The following is a 19,793-nucleotide window of genomic DNA, read 5'->3' on the forward strand; positions in this document are numbered from 1 at the left end:
GTCCCCCTTTCCTCAGCAGCACAGTTCATTGTGTAGGTCGGGTACATCTATACTACCTGTTAACGTCTAAATACTTGACGATGTATTGAATGGTAAGTTGTTGTAAACGACTTTAGAATTACTTAGATATTTATAATGTGTAGTTCTTTGTCTGTTGTTGACTATTTCCTGAGTTATCAGTGGGCGTAAATCAAATGAATGCACTGTTCAAGAAATACATGTACTGATGTAGAAGAAACAATTATACATCAATGGGTAAATTATATGGTGAGGTGATGGGTATATATAAATTACATATTAATGTATGTATTTATGGATTGTAATATGATTAAGACTTTCAGGCATTCTTAATTACTATTTATTTGCAGAATTTTAATATGCCTCCACCAACCCCATATGAAAGGAACCATTGTTCTTGGTTAAAACAAAATTTAAAAAAAATATGTTACATTTTGGTAAGACAGCTAGCTCATTTGCCAGGCTTGTATCTTTGACATTTTCAAAATAGATCAGTAGTTAATCAACTAAGCTGAGATTAATGTTATATATAGTTAAACAACTGAATGGTTTTGAAGGGATATATGCATGCATGGGGTTATGCATAAGATGAATATACAAAAATGGGTGAATTTAGCATTAATAAGTCACTTAATAAATAACCATTAATATAAATAAAAAAATTATTGTTCTAGTTTGGGCTATATGCATTGACCTTGGATATCAGCCTGCATGGGTAAGCTCATTGGTAGAGGTCCTGTATAGAGATGCAGTGGTCCAGGGTTCGATTCCAGGTCAATTAAGCCTTATATTTTCATAGTACCAGACTACACTGTGAGCATATCATTTTTGGTGTGTATATGATATTTAGCGAAAAATGATTTTTCAACAAGATAGCATGGATTTTAGCGGATCTTTGAAAGTACCTGCATGTAGAGATCTATTTATATACCAGTTGGTATTTGACATTTGGCGATGTTCTTGATTTAGCAGATGACATTTTTTGCAAAAACACTAAATAGAATACTAGTACTTAGTACACAGCCAAATGTAATATGTTTACAGTATTTGCTCCTCCCTCGATCCTTTCCTAATACAGATTAAAAGTCACAGTTATGTGACTGATTATTGGTGATCATGCACATACAGATGAGATGTCAGTAGTTCTATTGCTCATGTAGTTTTTTTTATTACTACTATGCTTCTCATAAGGACCATATGAATTATTAAGAAAATAAAAATTGGAACCAATATTCCATCATTATGAATATTGCTCAGATAATAAATAGCTATAAATGTACACTTTATACTTTATCATGTTATAGGTTAGGGGCTCGACAATTTTTAAACTAAAGAGCTTTTGGTTTAAGACTTACACTAGCTTTTATAATTAAGGAAAGGAATATAACTCACTAGTTATAAAGTGCCAGGTAGGAGCTAAAGGGATATAACCCACTAATAAAGTCTGTCCCAGGTTACAGATTCCATCACATTTTGTTGATTTTCTTAAAAAATACTGTGGCAGATATAGATAGTACCTGTCAGTGAAAAATGATTGAAATCAATATATCGCAAAAATTCCAAGATTTGCTTTTTTCAGATATTCCCGTTTTATATCATGAGAAATGGACACAAACAAAAATACATTTTGCAAGGGGATTCATAATGGGAAATGTGACATCTTTTCTCCATTTGTGAGTCACTTGGAATACCTTGCATGATTTTCATCATTATTATCTGCCAGTGGGTACTTTCATGTCATTTGCAATGCAAAATCCCTGTAGACTTTTTATTTTTGGATGTTTATTGAAACCTGAAGCATTAGAGGGGTGTTTTAAAACAGAAAAATTGGACTTTTTTCATTCTATTGAATGAATGTAATTTGGGCACAAAGGTACATGTATTGAATATATATTTTATCGAAATACTGAGCAAAAGGTGGTGGAAGCAGAAATTTGGGACAGAGTATAGTTAGTGCAAGTACATGTAGGTACATAGCAAAACTGAGTCCATTCTAGATACTATCACTTTCTTAACCCTTTCTTTTGTGATTTGTATCACTTTCAAAGTCCATGGTTTGAATTTTGAAGCCCGTATAATTAACAGGCGTACATTTGATTTACACAATTAAAACTGGTCAAAGAAAAATGAAGGGAAAAATTATCGTAGTAGAATTAAAAACCCTGAACGCTGTCAGGACTTCAGAGTTTTTGCACAAAGTTCTGCTCCCCATATATTGATTAGATCAAAATCTTGTACAAAATTCCGCTCCCCATTAACTGATTAGATCGAAAAAATTATATATTGATGTCATCTTTTCAGTGAAATTGGGAACATTTAGCAATTATTATTAAATCAATGTAATGGAATTTTTAAAAAGCAGTTTTTCTCCCCATTAGTAGTTGTATGTCGTACACGCGATACAGTCAGTTGAAGCAAATTATAAAACAGCTGCAGTAGGGGCTTGGAGAGGTCAGGTTACAGTGAATAGAGTATGTGTTAAAGTCTTACAAGTAACAGATGACACACTTGCTGCATATAGATATAAGTTTGATGTCAACACTTAGCGTGTATGAATCGATGCAACCTTAACTGCAGCCCACTGCGAGAAACCTTCTTGTATAGCTGCATTATAGCCAGGGTTCTAAGATGAATGCAGGTTAATTCTTTCCTTTGAGATTTGGACATTACTATTCATGATTGAGGTTTGCAATTAGAATCTTTTATTACATTCTCTGAAGTAAAGACAAAAAAAAGTTAAACATAGAAACCTATTTTAATTAGGAATAATTTTTCCTTTCATATTGATATTATAAATGAATGAGTAAACAGATATATATGCATTTGTTAGACTCTCATTGAGTTCATTTTAGTATTCCAGAGCCTTGGGATTATGAAGCATTCATAACAATCATTTCAAAAAGGTATAGTGTATCATAAAAATATGCTTAAAACTATAATATCAACTTTAGAAAAGACACATTTTAATTATGAGCACTTCATTGTTTTGATAAATTGCTGTCAATCACTAAACAAGAATGTGTACAAATTTTGACTAATAACACTGAGAATGCCTCATGATCCTGGGGCCTAGCTGGCATCTGATCAAACCCTAGGGCATCCGAAATTGCTAGGGATACTAATACTACCCCACACTGTGCCACCCCCCCCTCCCCCTTTTCTGATTTAAACTGTTCATGTAGGGATAATTCAGGGAAAATAGTGGATTATGTGTGCATGGCATCAATATGCAATGTTTTAGAGATTGTAGGCAAGTACTTTGTATAAATACCAAAAAAACAATTTGCCGGTGATCAAATCCACCTAATATCATTTAGATAAATTACTACTGGTAAACCATTGTATACTCATTCATAGTATTAACAGTTATGTAAACTTTGGAATTTTTGGAAATGTTGGAAATTTTTCAATGTATTTTTAAATTTGGATTTTATGGGTTCCATTATGGTAACCTGTCCAGTACGTAAGTTACTGTGGGTTTCCAATGCATCTTATAATATTGTAAATTTACATAAAACAATATGAATTTCAAAATGCGCAAAAACAAGTGAAGCAGCCCTGATTGTTTTTTAGATTTCACAATGATTTGCTTCAGTAAAAGGATACCCGGGTATATTAGTTTCTTTTTATTTCTCTTACATAGTAATATACTTGCATGGTTATATTTATTTTTTTTTCACTTTATGATAAATCTAAACTTTGTGACTTGTGTAAAAGTTTCATTTCATTTATTTTGTATACCTTTATTGATATCAAGAATTTTTGATTTTTTTTTTTTTTGGTATATACAGGGTATATACATGTATTTTTTAAAATTTATTTTATTTTCATTTGATTTGATTTTTTTTTTTTGTGGGGGGGGGGGGGGGGGGGGGGGTACCAATGAATTGAGGTTAATGAACTTGTGGTTTGCACCAATGTAATTACAGGGTGACCCCCCCTTGGATGGCTTGCTGAGGTAATTAAACTGTAATATATACTGATATTTAAAGAAAATATGCCTGCAATGTGTATAGGGACCCGCATTTACATCCATTTAGTGTTCATCCAAGTCTCACCCATTTCTAGATCGACTCATTCATGCAGGATAAATGCTGATGCAGCACTTTAAAGCAGCAAAAGGGCCATATTTAGAAGCCATATGGGACTCCATTTTCTGATGGTCTCTTAAGTATCTTTGACTACGTTAATATTACGTCAGAATTCAGTCAACTGCAGGTTTTCAAGCTATTCACAATTTATTGCTTAGAGAGCATTTTGTATTACGTATTAACTAAGGCACATTTTGTTTTCTGATATAATTATGCCAAAAAAGGATTGCAGGTGCATGTACTAAAGTTAAATTGGGAAAACATCGAACATTACTGAGGATCGGAGATCATTAACTTGTTGTTTTTGAGTTGGGTTGGTCAGAATGGCTCCCCTTGAAACAACAACATCAGTAACATTCAGTAACTGCATGTAAACACATTTATTCCTCTTGGCCTTTTTCAGTATATTTTGTTGATTCAGTAAGAGATATGTAAAGCTTATATTCTGTTCTTGTAATCAAAGTTTTTAATGGATTTCTATGTTTACTTATTATAATTATGAGAGTTCGATGGTCATGACCATTTTTAAACTGTACTGAGCTGACCTTTAGAGGATCAGCTCTGTAAATAAAAAAATAGGAAAACACCCAGATTTTAAAGATAAAATACTATTTGATTTTTTAGGATTACCAAATATTAATTTATAACTAAACAGATCATACCTTAGATTTTAATAGGTAGATCTAATGGTTATAATTTGTTGACCAGCCAGCCTTCTTAATTGATTTAAAATAATTTTATTTGTTCTGCATTGAATTGTTCCCTATGTGTATTAATAATTGAACACAGGGTATGTGTACTACTACTGAGCTGGCTAATAAATAAGAGCTAGGGCTTGATGGTCGAGGCTGTGTTAAGACTACCCCATGGTATATTTATTTCCTTGAGAAGCTCTCTATATACTGTAGATTCCTTATCTTATGCGAGTACCAATGATTCCATGATTTATCAGTTTTCCAGCAACAGAACGTAGATTTGCAAATGCCAAATTTTTACATGTAGTTTACATATGTCCAAAAATGAAAGCGAGATTTAAAAATTTTTGAGATGCGCTTCTCACGATAGGATATTAATTCCTGGCATTTAAATAGGAATCTACAGTAAAGATATTGAAAAACATTTACCAGTAAAATTTAGAGCTCAGATGTTTTGAATTTGTCTTTTCTAAATGACGATATATGACAAAATATCATCTGATGGATAATATTGTATTGTAGCTAATTGTATCATATGATGAAGACCCTATAAGCATACCAGTAGTTCTTTTAAGCTTGATTTTACGAATTCTGTTTATCATTAATATTCATTGGTGTCTTATAAAAACAATTGTTATATCAAGCTTCTATGATGGTCATGGTTCATATATTAAATGTGTATTTATTAAATGTTAAACGGTATTGATTTTCATTGACAACTATCTCCTATTCTCCTATATATACAGTTTTATGTACCACAACTGTTTCAATTAAACTATTGGTATCATACTGTAAACTGGTAGGAATCAGATTTCAATCAATAAAACAGACATGCCAGGTAAATTAGTGAAAAGGTTCTCTCTCTCTCTCTCTCTCTCTCTCTCTCTCTCTCTCTCTCATCAAATGACATCATTATTTTTTTTTTATAGTCAAATTGATTGGATCTTGGAAATTCAAATTTTTCAAAAGTTTACATTCATTTAAATCGAATTAAAATGACTTAAAACTGAATTTAAAACATGATATCTAAGTTGCTCTCACAGGCACCTGACGTCATATATTTTTCTCATAATAAAAATAATACACCGCTTACCTAATAATACAGTGTATTATTAGGTAAGCGGTGTATTATTTTTATTATGAGAAAAATATATGACGTCAGGTGCCTGTGGTTGCTCTTGTAATTTTGCATCTGATGAAATCTTATGGAGGGTAATCGTGTTAAAAAATCCAGATATGTAAACTTGTAAATCCGAATATGCAATCGTGTTGATGTGTGAGCCTGAGCATGAATATGTGTAATTCTGATCGTGTAACCTATAAAACTCGGGCATAAACACGTGCAAGATTTGACTCAGTTCCTTCGCATGATGCACATTTTGCACATTTATTGTTTACATTAGTTAATTAAACCTTCAACTTTGCACACTTTCAATCCGTAGTTTCTGCGTTTGTAACTTCAGGCTCGACAATAGCACATCTGACATGATACAAATTGACAAATGTAAAGTCTACAAGTTTGTCGAATTTTGACATGACCTTATATGGAAACAGTGACGTCACTGATAGAAAAAGGCTAGCTGCAGGTAAAGGCATGCCGTAATCGCCGGAATAGGGACGGAATAGCCTATAATCATATTATCTCTGGATAACAACATTTCATAGAGTATTATTTTTAGGAAAATTAAATTATGAGATTGGTGTACATTTTATCAAGAGAATGTATAAAAGATGCGAGTAAAGAATTCGATCGGCTTCAGATATCCTCTTAGAACTGAAAAAAAATTACATTTAATGACATTGTTTGAATACACGTGTATAAAGATATATACGCATTTTTATTCATAGGCGTCTGAACCGGGAGGGGGGGGGGGACTTAGCCCCCCCCCCCCCCCCCCCCCCACTTTTTTGCCAAGTTAGACCTAACCATTAGGAACATAGCAACAGGGAGGATTCAACCCCCCCCCCCAACCCCCCCCCCCCTACTTTTTCCTCGCAACAAACAAAATTGTTCCTTAAAAGACCTTAAAGAGAATGAAATATCAATAGTGATATTGAAAATTAGAGTCTGGTAGGTATACTAGCATCCCCCCCTTATATTTAATTTGAGTTATTGGTATACCCTCCCCCACGGATTAGAATTTTCATGATTATGGGAATTCTTGTCAATATTTTTCATGATTATTTTAGCCCCCCCCCTTTCAATTTGCTTCCGACGCCACTGTTATTAGAGTACATGCAACAAATTGTTAAAGTATAGGCCTCGGCTGAATTAAGAAAATATCTCCAAATGCATCCTTATCGCTACCACAAAGTTGTGATAAGCCCCCCCCCCCCCCCCCCCCCCCCCCGCAAAAAATTACACGGGGTCCGTCAGCTGAGTTGCAAAGTTATCGATAAGAAAAACAAACTATTTAAAGACATTGATATTGAGATTGTGAGACTTAAGAAGCGACACCCTCTTAAAATAAAATGAATAAAAATTCCAAAGATAAGGTTAACTGTCGTGAAATTAAAATGTGTATAAATTATTTTAAGAAATGTTTCTTTGCATTGTCGGCAATATATGGGGGGAAAAGCCTATCATGCAGGTAAAAATTGACATTTTTTAAAAATTATTTTAAGCAATTATTACGGGATTGAGTATGACGTCCTGAATGTCGGTTCAATACAGACTCACTTTGTGAAGTTGGCTGATAAAAATTTTCTGGAGAGCTAGTATAATACAGCTTTACAGCCACTTGTGAACTAGCTGCAGGACTGTAGCTCCCTGTCTAAAAATACAGATCGACGATCTTTGAGCTACAGTGCCTCCCATAGTAAACTTATCATTATTGAAGATTGTGTTATTATTTATCTTTCACTTACACAACAACAAAAAGCATAAATACATGTAAAGTAACATAAATTTTTCCGCGAAAAATTACCAAATCCTTACAGGTCGTTTATTCTAACTAATTCAGAAAAATAACAAGAGTAAAAATGGGGTACTCTATATGCAATGTTTTTGCCCAAAAATGACTAAGTTCAACAGCTGATATTTTTATAAATTATCAGAAATCAAAATCCTAGCAATTTACATACTTCTGATATATATGTATAAATGATCTGCAAAAGAACAACTTCCTATCTTGAAAACTGTTTGAGGAGTTATCGGTACAATAAGGGTACCTTTTTGACAGCCACTCGTCCGTCTGCAATTTTTACTTTTTTCAATAATCGGAAACCCGGTTAAAAATTCACTCTCAAAATTCTTAGAATTCAGAAGCAATGGAATTACATGGGACCTCACGGAGGTCTTCGAACCCCATGCCGCTCAAAATATATTTACCCCCTTAGGAAATTTCTTGATCCGTCTCATTTCTAGAAAAGAGTACGCATTTACTTATATTCCAGTTTAAATTACATGTCAATTTTTTTTTAGAGATATAAGATATTAGGCATTTCCTTTTATAATACCATGAGAATTATATTACGGAAATTAGCGCATTCGTCACATCGGCAACGATTTTTTTTCTACATGAACCTCTTCCTGTTTGGTCCAGTTTAAATCATACCTCAATTTCTTTTCTAAAAATAATACCGGTGTTTTCGATAGAAAAGGTGTCGTTCATTAAAAGCTTATTGCAACAGTTTAGCTGAATATTATGTCTATTCCGTTCATTCCGGTCCGGCGGTTACAACATGCCTTTTCCCGCAGCAAGGCAGTTGCCATATAAGGTCATGTCAAAATTCGACAAACTTGTAGACTTTACATTTGTCAATTTCTATCATGTCAGATGTGCTATTGCCGAGCCTGAAGTTACAAACGCAGAACCTACGGATTGAAAGTGTGCAAAGTTGAAGGTTTAATTAACTAATGTAAACAATAAAGTTGCAAAATGTGCATCATGCGAAGGAACTGAGTCAAATCTTACACGTGTTTATGCCCGAGTTTTATAGGTTACACGATCAGAATTACACATATTCATGCTCAGGCTAACACATCAACACGATTGCATATTCGGATTTACAAGTTTACATGTCTGGATTTTTGAACACGATTACCCTCCATAAAATCTTACTTGAATTAATTGGATGAAATTTAAATTTTACAAAAATATTAAATTCATTTCAATTCAAACTGATTTTCAGCTGAATTCATAAATCTGCAGATTTAAGTTGCTCTTGCATTTCAAACAGCAGACCTGCTTGTAGCTCGTTCTGAAATCACGTCTAGTAAGTTTTTTTCTACATTGGTATGAAATAGATTCCAAAATGCTAGGATTGGTTATCATTTCTGTCATCCAATAAGATTTTGCTTGTTCAGTGTTCAATGTGTTCAGCTATGACTTCACAATAAATATGAGGTTTTCCTCACTTCATTGTCTCTGAATCATATGATAAAACAGCCATAATAATTGCTGGGTGTGTTTTTTTAGATCAATATGGTGATTTTGCTACCCTCAAAGTTTAATACACGTACTCATCTTGCCATAGCTTCAATATATGAAGTGAATATTGTATTCTCTGAGGAAGCGAAATCATCGAAGTGACCTCTAATATTTAAAAGAAATAAACATTTAGGCTTTAATTTGTGAAATTAACATATTATATCTAAAGTAACAAAGAAGATGGGTGGATAAGGCGTGTAAAATGCCCATACGCGGTCGGACAGGCTACTGAAAAATTAAAGTATCAATAAATCTGATGGTTTTTTTTAAATCATTGAAAACAATATATATTTAACAAATCATTGATTTTTAACCTATAGGTCTATTCAATACTTGGAATATGTTGACCCAAAGAGGCGTGTACGTATCAAAACCTGCAAATACTGTCGTTTTTTAGAACTTCAGGGCATTTTCTTTTATAGAGTGGGTCTGTGCTCCATATTTTTCTCATAGTCTAATTAAGGTCTATTGGAAAACAAACCGATTTCAATCAACAAAAACGTGGAGAGCTGACCCACTCTACATTAAAAATATCATTTTGTATCCCAACAATTGAACATTTTGAAAAAATAATACAAGTCTGGTAGTTAGTGGCCTTAGTCACGCATAATATTTAAAAGGCCCAATTTGTTGTATCTGAAATGGCTCAGTGGTTAGAGCACCTGGCATAAGCTAACATTATGTATCTAGGGTTTTTATGTTACGGGTTCGATACCACCAAAATTTTCGACAATATTTTTTTTTCTTATTTTTTGTTAAATACATTAAAAACTGACTATAGTTAGAAATTTTGCTTTTTGAAAGATTTAGTATAATATATTTAAATAGATTTAATTGGGGGAAAATAAATTCAAAATTGTATTTCACTACTAAACCGAATGGGCATTTGCGCCATCTTATTCCCCCATCTTCTTTATGATAATAAATTAAGCAAAATACTGCAACACCTGGGCTCATTTTGTAAATACTTGAAACAGAATTGCAATTCTTACACTTTCTTATTCTATTAGATATTGAAATTTAGTATTGAAATCTCATCTACATTGGACAAACTTGATTGTTACCAGACAACTCAAAGGACAAATTGGATGCATAATCATTGCCTCAATGAATGAGGCTTGTATTATAAATTCAATGGATATTGGAAATTGATGACCTCTCGGGGACAAATTAGGATTTAAGAAAAGCATCTTTAACTCAAGTTTTCTCAACTGTAAACAATTTCTTTGAAACTTTTCGGAGATGAGGAGAAGTCAAATATAGAGTTCAAAGTATTTTGAAATAAGCCAATTAAAATTCACTCATTATATAGATAGCCATTAATCTTAGCATAGGAATGTAATATATTTTTCCAAACAGAATATGTAAATACTCTGTTAGACTTATTAGAATTTTATGAGGCCATCCTTTAAAAAATGTTTGTTTGAAATTGTCACCTAGAAATATGGGAGGAAGGGTATTTTTTTTTTCAAATTGAAGTTTTACTAATTGAAAATTGATGAAAAATAAAAATTTCCACGTAATATTTTTTTTTTTTTTTTTTTTTTTTTTTTTTTTTGCAAAATATTTATTTATCAGTTCTGGGTTTTTCAATGAAATGGGAAACAATTCCAAACTCAAACAATAATTTTATTTTGGCCTGATATGCTGTATAAATATTTGAATATATGTTTTATTGATTAAAAGGGTCTCTCCTCCTATGAATGTGCATTTATGAATAATATTTTTCTTTGTAGAATATTGCATAACATTATTACTAGCAGTGACGTGAGCTTTTGCTTAGATAGAGTGTATGGATATGTTTATAATTACATGTATGTACATATGTTACAACTGCTTATAATTCATATGAATTTTAGCAAATAAACAATACAATACAATGTTGCTAATGATACAGGACATATAGGTGCTAATTGTGTTAATTACTGATACACTAGCTCAAGGCTCTCTCTTTCTTTATTGGATTTACTGACACACTTTGTCATTAGAAACCACAAATCAGTTTGTTTTATGTGTTGTAAGATATGTTACCTGTGTAATATTAACCCCTGTGGCCATTAAGAAAATTCAAAGATTATCTCTCATAGGCGGATATTTCATCCCGGCCCTTTTGTGTAACTTTGCTCCAATAGACTCTTCAATCTCCGCAATTTCAGGAGCCTTCGTGAGTATGTTACATCTTCAATATACGCTCCTAAATGAATATGATAAGATGGTTGTTTGTTGTTGAGGTAAAATTGTCATTTGGATAAAATATACTGATTCAATGCCTGTCACCAGCAGTAAAATGTCTTCCAAAGAATGATATTAGAATGATCAACATGGAAGAAATTTGTACTCACTGGGAGTATTGATTTTTTAGCTGCAAATCTAAATACATGTACATTAATTGTAATTAAATTTCGCTGTTTTCTGGTAAGGTAGGTACAATGCATATTATGAATATTTGATCAAGATCTAGAAAGAAGTGGCCCATGAAAGTACAGAACATGTATTTGTGAGATAATGATTACAATTAAATCATTGTTTATTGCATGTGCAAAAGTTAAAGTTCTTCTTTGTTCATAGTAAATGCAAACTTAACCCTTAACTTAATTGTTAAATTGTAAAGATGTGTACCGTTAAAACTACAATACATGGATCATTTACATGTTAGGGTTAATATTTTGATAAACAAAAATTATATAGAAGATTATAAAGGAAAAGAGCCCCTGTTAGAGCATCTTCGCTAGTCAAGGGTTTTCGGTCCACTTTGCGCCCCATTATGGGGAGCAAAGTGGACCGAAAACCCTTGGCTGGCGAAGATGCTGTTAGAGAAGTAGATTAAAGTTTTAATAGAGTCTGCAGACTGGTCATAATGACTGGGGGAATATTTTTATTTTTGTATTAGGACATCAAGTGCCGTATTGTATTATTTTATCCACGTTTAATTCTCCCTTACAATTGAAAAGAAATTAAATGTGCTCACTCACTACAGTATTTTACGAGATTAAAACTCACGAAGGGTCATTTGCTTCAGATCTTAATCTAATTTTTGTGATGTAAGGCCATTAATTTCTGTAGAGACCTATGGTTACTGAAACGCACAGTATAGATTCCTAGTGGTAATAATGGGACTCCACGCTTCCATTGATAGCTTTTATCAGGAGTATTGCAGTTTACGTGAATTCAGGCTCCATTCAGTATTTTTTTACTGCAGGCGTGACTAAAAGCACGTATTAAAAAAATTCTTATCTAAATTTCCCCTCCCTTGAGTATAAAAATAACTGCTGCGTATTCTCTGTCATCCTGGTCATATCTGTACAGTACAGTACATTACACTTTAAAGAGCATGCTTCAGACATCCAATTCATTTGCCTGGTTCTAGTCGCTTAAATATCACCATGTTGTTCAAAATAAACGGCAGCTTTTGAAGCTATATGATGATCGACGATAGTCTGAGTATATCGATGATACCAACCCCCTCCTTAGAACTCGATCCATTCAGGGTCTTTTGTACCACAATTATTGGATCAATTATAGAAAACCAACTATCATCGATTCGACTCAAATATTTGATCTTTAAAACTTGTTCAGTATCAACACTATCTGGACAGAGAAAGCTCAAATAAACTCTGTAGCTTAAAAAAAAGGGTCATATTGATTGAAACATCTCAATCATGAAAAGCTAAAACACAGGGCAGACTGTATAATAGGAGTGCAGTTCACAGCAGTATAGCATATATGATGTAGTTAGGAAGATATAATTTAGGCAGTCTTATTGAAAATTCTGTTCACTTGAAAGTTTATAACGGAGAGCTCTCGAGATGCTGGCTCTGCTGTCTGAGGATGTGATTGATTCTCTGTAAACTTTTCATTTTCCGTGCTGTGTGATGACATATTTTTTGCCTCACTTATCTACGATCTCTATTGCATGGATGGCATATTACAACAGCTTTCGTCCTCTTTGTTTCCAATAACTTTTTCTTCGTCCTCAAGACATGGGGATTGGGTTTAAACGATTGTAATAGACGTGCTGGATGAATAAGTCAAGTGGGGACTGTAATCTCTAGGTGTTTTGAATGAGAATCTGATTATTACATGAGTTGGAGAAAAATAGCAGTGGGCTTGGTGGATAGTAAATGCCAATCTGTATGACTTTATATGTGAAGAGCTGTCACTATTTTATGTGACGTTCTTTCACTGGGGGCTTGCGCTGGTCAGTTAAGTGACTATTTCTCTCTTTACTTTTACAGGTGTATAATGGATTCTTAGCCACTGCAGGAAATCGGAAACTGCCACAGATGGATTATTGTTAATTATTGAGAAAAACTGCTGATTGAAGTGAACAGTTACATCAGAATACTCCTTCATGCAATTTTCTTGGAGGACTCTCGAAGATGGAGCAATATTGAAACACTGATAATGGACCCACTTTGTGTTCTACCATTGGACTGTCAGATGAAAAATAGCATTTGCTGACAGGTGATAAATGTGGAGTGACATGGGAGACACTCTGTAGTATGAAACCCAGACGCTGCATGCAAATGAAGAATTCAAAGAAGTGCTTATCCTTTATCCTGTGCATAGGCACAGTAATTGTGTTCTATGGAATGTTCCAGTGCACTAATTCCCCTAAAACGTACATGGTGCCTCGAGAATCCGTAAAGTTTGTCTATGATGATAAACACTTAGCCATACCTTACGACCAGAATTCTCCTCTGATCTTCATTGGGGGGATGCCACGCAGTGGTACCACCTTAATGAGGGTCATGATGGATGCCCACCCCGAGGTGAGGTGTGGGGAAGAGACTCGTGTGATACCCCGAATTCTGGGCATGAGGAACCACTGGCAGAAATCAGAAATTGAGAGGAAGAGGCTTGTAGAAGCGGGCATCAATGATGCTGTGATAGACTCCGCTGTGTCGGCTTTTATTTTAGAAATCATCGCCAAACATGGCGATGCTGCTCCCAGACTTTGTAATAAAGATCCCTTTACGTTGAAATCCAGTCAGTATCTTAGTAGTTTGTTCCCCAACGCAAAATTCATCCTCATGATCCGAGACGGCAGAGCTGTCATTCATTCAGTCATATCAAGGAAAGTGACAATCTCAGGATTCGATCTGAAGAATCCCAAAATGTGTCTTGAAAAATGGAACACAGCCATGGAAGTGATGTATTCTCAGTGCCTGAGAGTTGGACCTATGAGGTGTATGCCTGTGTACTATGAACAACTTGCGCTACATCCGGAGGTGTGGATGCATAGAATTTTGGAGTTTTTAGATATACCATGGAACAATTCAGTGCTCCATCACGAAGACTTTATAGGAAAACCTGGAGGGGCTTCTCTCTCAAAGTAAGTGCTTGTATATTAACTTATTCTCACAAAATACTATTGTAGTTAAGATAAATTGCTGGGTCGCAATTCTAAACAACTACCTGGGTTATAATAACGCTTGTCTATCTTCTTCTGAAAAGAGCAGATTATCATCCTTGCATTGAATGTTAAACCATTGTCATAAGTGATAATAAAGCTAAAAGATTGTGTGTTTCCACCTCCCAATAAATCTTACTGACTAGAACATATTGAATTACTTTTAAAAATCATTGATCTCTTCTTTATTTAGAAAAAAAATCTGTGTTTTGTACAGTGAAGTAAGCTTGAGATGTTTCATATGAAATGGAAGTCTGACTGCATGTGAAAGTTTGAAAACAACATTTAAGTGTTTTAATTCATATAAAAATTGTTTTACATACTTATCAGCTACCTCACAATTGAAAAAGGAAGCACTTGTTCATCTACTTCGGCCTAATACATATCTGTTTATCACTAAATAGTTTAGACAAAAAGAAATATTTTTTGAAAAATACTGTATACAGGGTTATTTTCGCCCCGTCTTGAATTCGCTCAGATGCAGCTATGTTAACAGAGATATTATTTGCAACATAGAATTCGCCCAGTCTTAAATTTGCTCTGACAACGAGAGCAAAAGGGGCGAAAATAAAACGGGGGGCGAATATTTCCCTGTATACAGTATTTTATTTCAATTTCTATTTGGCGTAATTTAAAAAGATGATAAAAAGTGATGTCAGATGGTAGTTTATTTTTAAACCTCTTCAAATTCTTCCTAGCTAAGTCTAACAGCATGTACCAACCAGTACATGTTTCAAATTATATATCACATACTAAACTTAATCTCTAACAAGTACTCAATCCACCATACTTAGCAATTCAAGGAGAACATAACATGTTTGGTCAATTAAGAGAAATGCCACTTTGCCCTATATTTAATCATTAAAAGTTTTATTCCATAAACATAATATGTTTTGACCCCATAACTACTGGTATAAATCTTGTAGTTTTAACTTATAGATGGTCCTAACATTTGTATGAAAACTTATCAGAGAACGTCAATCTTTTATTATTCAATACAGTACTGTGGTTTCATCAATATTCGTTGAATACCAATTTTCGTGGATTCCGTTTTTAAGTTGATCCACGAAATTAAATGTTCATTGAAGTGCAATTTCTATTAATATTTTGTATTGATAGGCCTATTGGCCATGAATTTACGTATCCTTGAAACTGTGATTTTTACTTTATCCACGAAAATTGATACCCTTGAATATTAATGAAACCACAGTATTTTACTGTACATATTTCTCATCTTTTATAAACTACATGTACAGTTGATATCTTGAATACTCATATCTCGAATATAATGGATATGACGAAGTGATTTGTACATCCCAACCACTAACTTTAAGTATTTCACCCTTGGTATCATGAATACTCAGATATCTGTAATTCTTTAACAGTCCTATCTAGTTTGAAGTAATAAAGTTTGACTGATCGAAATCCCATAAAAAATAAAAATAAAATCCTTCTACAAAAGAACCAAATCATACCTGATTTGGTATTATAGTATATCAATTAATGTTTATATTAATGTGAGTCCTCTTTATACATTCTCATTAACCTGCATGGCTCGTGACCTGAATGTGATATTATAACCTCAATCCAGTTCGGCGAAACAAAGACAAAAATAAATCAGTGTGGATTTGTGGGTAATTCTGCTTTTTATGGTCTGTTGATCACAACCAGAATTAGTTTTATTGGCCATATATATCTGTTAAGATATGAAGAATAGCAATGGGAGAACTCCTATAATTGGATGGATAAACACTTCTAATGATCTCAAAATAGTCCAAAAATGTATAACGCTATGTGCATTTATTTCTGGTCTGACCCTCAGGCTGTTTATGCAGTCTCATCTAAAGGGGATGATATATTTCTCTGAATCCTTTTTCTGTAAAGTGAAGGGCTGATAGTTATCCACGGCTTGGTTCTTTGTTGGGAGATGATACAATGCTACAATTGATCTTAATTCCATAATGCCTAAATGAAATTTATATGCTTGATAGTTAAAGCATCTCTTCTAATTGCTTATTTGCATGCCAATATCTCTTATTTGTCAGTAAGAAACAAATTGAATAAATCTAAAAGTGTCCTTTCATCTTCGAATCTGACTTCAAAAATTTTGTACACTCGTACTTGTGTTAGCACTTGCATGTACCGTGATGCAAATTGTTCCATACAATTAAAAAAAAAATTGAGCATTTTTACAGTCATGTAGAAAGAAATGGATGGGATACGATATTTCAGCAGGCTTCATCTTGTATCCTAAATTGCCTTTAATTTTAAGAATAATTTTTGAATAAGTTTTGAATTGCTGAAATTCATCTTTTATTGCCCCTAAAATATCCTGGGAAAATAATATGAACATTTTTTTCTCCATAATTTGTACCTTGATTCCTAAGTATAGGATGTGTACATAAACAGCCTGTTTAATTTACTGTGGCTAAAATAGCTGTTTTATCGAAGATGGGTGTCAGGGAAATTCATAAAAATGACAAAATCCTGCTCATTCGAACCAAGGTGATACCTCACAACGTAGCCCTGACTGGCGGCGAATCAACACAAATGAACATGGAAATGTAAAGCCGTGCCCTGGACCTATTTCTTTATGTCTAATTTGTCATGAACACATGTTTTGCTGCATTAACAGTGTCCATATATTAGGAGGATTTATAGATTTTTTTTTTACTCTTAGGTTACTGATCTTTTTTGGGGATTATTTTTTCTCCAATAAATTGCATGAATATTAGGAATATTTCATATAACAAAAATTAATTTCCCCAAAAAAGTTACTGTAAGTCGTTTTAATTTTACGGTGTTAAAATTTCACAATTTCTCAAAAAGCACGTACCAATCGCGATGATTTTATTTTTGTGTTGAAATAATTAAAGTACATGAATATTGAAGCATTTAAACCTTTTTGAAAACTACCGCTAATGATAGTTATTCACAATGGGTTTAATTTTGCGGAATAATGATAAATCGCAAACATAGTGAAATTTAACCATCGTGATTATTTGCTAATCTACAGTATATGTTTTAAAAAGATAGTTGGTATTTCATTAATGCAGTTAAGGTTGTGGGTCAATTTGGTAATTCGGTAAAAATGGCTTATTTTCAAACAATTTGATTGCATCTGTTTTACATCATGTATATTATACACATACACTTATTGTCAATATGACAACATTTGACTAGCCAGATATTAAAGCAGTACATCATTTCAATTCAAATTATTTTGGTGACTTTGATGGATTTCAAATCTGAAGATAATTATTAGACAAAATATGAGTGGGCAAAGCAATATTGCCAGTAATTTGAACAAAAAAAGACCAAACTGATGCATCAGTAACATGACTCATCAGTAATTTGGCTGCTTCGGGGACAATTTTAATCACTGGGTAAATATCTCGTTTCAGAACAGAGAAATCAACAGATCAAGTGATCAAGCCCGTCAATATAGAAGCGCTGAGCAAGTGGGTGGGATTCTACTCGGATGAAACTATAGCGGACATGGCCAAAATCGCGCCCATGCTGCAAACTCTTGGGTACGACCCCGACAAAAACCCGCCGGACTACGGAAAGCCTGACCCAAAAGTTGCTGACAATACAATGCATATCAAACAGAACATGGAGTACTGGAGACAGAAGGAGCAGGAGATTTTGGCCAAAGAAAAGAAAGCTGTCCACCGCCCAGCTCCTCAGGCTTGAAGACTCTCATTCTCTTCCCACCCCACCCCCTAATCAAGATTCAAGACCCTCCTTCCCCCTCAATCAAGACCAGTATTTTCCCATCACTAGATTAATCTCTCTGTAAGATTAAGCTTTAGGTTGAATGACATTTGTTTGTTTGAATAAACTGTTGTATAAGGGGAATAAAACTGTTGATTTTTTTATGTATAAAAGACAGGGTGTTTATTTTAATCAACTTCATTTAGTCCACAAGTTTTTAACGAGATATTTTACGTAATGTACTATAATTGATTAGATACATGTATTTTATTATTTGATATAGCATTTATCTATCTGTAGATGCATTTAGAACAGTACCAGCAACATTTTTAATAAAAGATTTATTTTTTTAGTGCAGTTCGTACTGCATTTTTGTTTTTATTGGAAAATGTGTTTTTCAATTACTGGTATTTAAATTTTTTATTGTTACATGTTTGATGATCTTGAATGCATGCATGCATTCACTTGTAAAACATATGAACAACTCTGTTTGAAAAAAAAAATGTAATTGTTGATATAGATAGTTGAATGAATCCCATCCCACCCCCTCCTCCACTTTATTTTACATATGAGAATACACATGCATATTCGACAAAATGGCTGCTGGTAGTTTTTGATGGGTGCATGTGACATTGAATCTTTGATGACATCATATTTTTTTTTTATATGTCTGGATTCCCAATTTTTGTGTCTGCGTGCACTATAAAGTTGTTCAAAGTACCATGTACCTTTTATTTTACCCTATAAGTACACGTACATGTATATGGATTAATTTATGACATGTCTATCATGCAGGTTTTTTTTTATATATAGGAGTGTACTTTTAGTACAGGTGAAATAAGCTGCAAGTTAAGTTTATTCTGTGTCAAAATTACACATCTTACAAATTTTGCATTTCCTTAAAGAATTTTAGATCTAGTTTCTTTTTCCGTAATGTGAAAAAGGGGTTCTCATAATTTCTTGAGTAAGTTTCTGTGTTCTTTTTACAAGAAAAAAAAATTGAAAAGTATAATTGGCATCAATAGAATTAGGAATATGCACAAAAATTTAAACCTTCATAAAAACATGTTTCATTGAACCAGAGAATTGGAAGCGCACAATTTCATTACGATATGTATTTTTTAATTTTAAAAACATGCATTTTTCATTTTACCAGTAAATATAATTGAAGTCTTGTAAGCATAAAATTTAATGAACAAATGAAAGATATTTTTAGGCATTTTCTCTGATCTATAGACTATTTAAGAAAATGTACCATTTCAGCAGTTGTAAGGTACATAATTTGTGATGAAGTCAGAAGTATTTTGTCGATCTCGGCTAAGAGTCAGGTCCTTTTGCTTAGGAACAATTCTGAGACCACCAATCATGTTAGCTTTTATTGCTATTAGATTATTGAACTTGGACATGTTTTCTCTGACCATCCCTC

General features: G+C 33.4%; 1 protein-coding gene across 2 annotated transcripts; it reads left to right on the forward strand.

Moving 5' to 3' along the window:
- The first annotated feature begins 1 nt into the window (after nucleotide 1).
- On the forward strand, nucleotides 2-18,633 carry LOC128189671 (protein-tyrosine sulfotransferase 2-like). Of its 2 annotated transcripts, none has more exons than XM_052861369.1 (3): nucleotides 2-92; nucleotides 13,473-14,572; nucleotides 18,055-18,633. In XM_052861369.1, exons 2-3 carry the CDS (start codon nucleotides 13,740-13,742, stop codon nucleotides 18,344-18,346), a joined length of 1,125 nt encoding a protein of 374 aa, XP_052717329.1. In that variant the 5' UTR covers nucleotides 2-92; nucleotides 13,473-13,739; the 3' UTR covers nucleotides 18,347-18,633. The 2 variants fall into 2 exon arrangements, with proteins under 2 accessions (XP_052717329.1, XP_052717330.1); XM_052861370.1 differs by lacking the exon at nucleotides 2-92 and adding an exon at nucleotides 2,541-2,702.
- Nucleotides 18,634-19,793: the final 1,160 nt, after the last annotated feature.

Source organism: Crassostrea angulata, chromosome 6, assembly GCF_025612915.1.
Source record: "Crassostrea angulata isolate pt1a10 chromosome 6, ASM2561291v2, whole genome shotgun sequence".
NCBI classification, from domain to species: Eukaryota; Metazoa; Mollusca; class Bivalvia; order Ostreida; family Ostreidae; genus Magallana; species Magallana angulata.

Bases quoted from the DNA above. Each gene is read 5' to 3' on its own strand.
- LOC128189671 (XM_052861369.1), top strand. From the start codon at position 13,740: ATGAAACCCAGACGCTGCATGCAAATGAAGAATTCAAAGAAGTGCTTA. The intron at 14,573-18,054 runs GTAAGTGCTTGT...ATCTCGTTTCAG, and splicing joins GGAGGGGCTTCTCTCTCAAA to AACAGAGAAATCAACAGATC.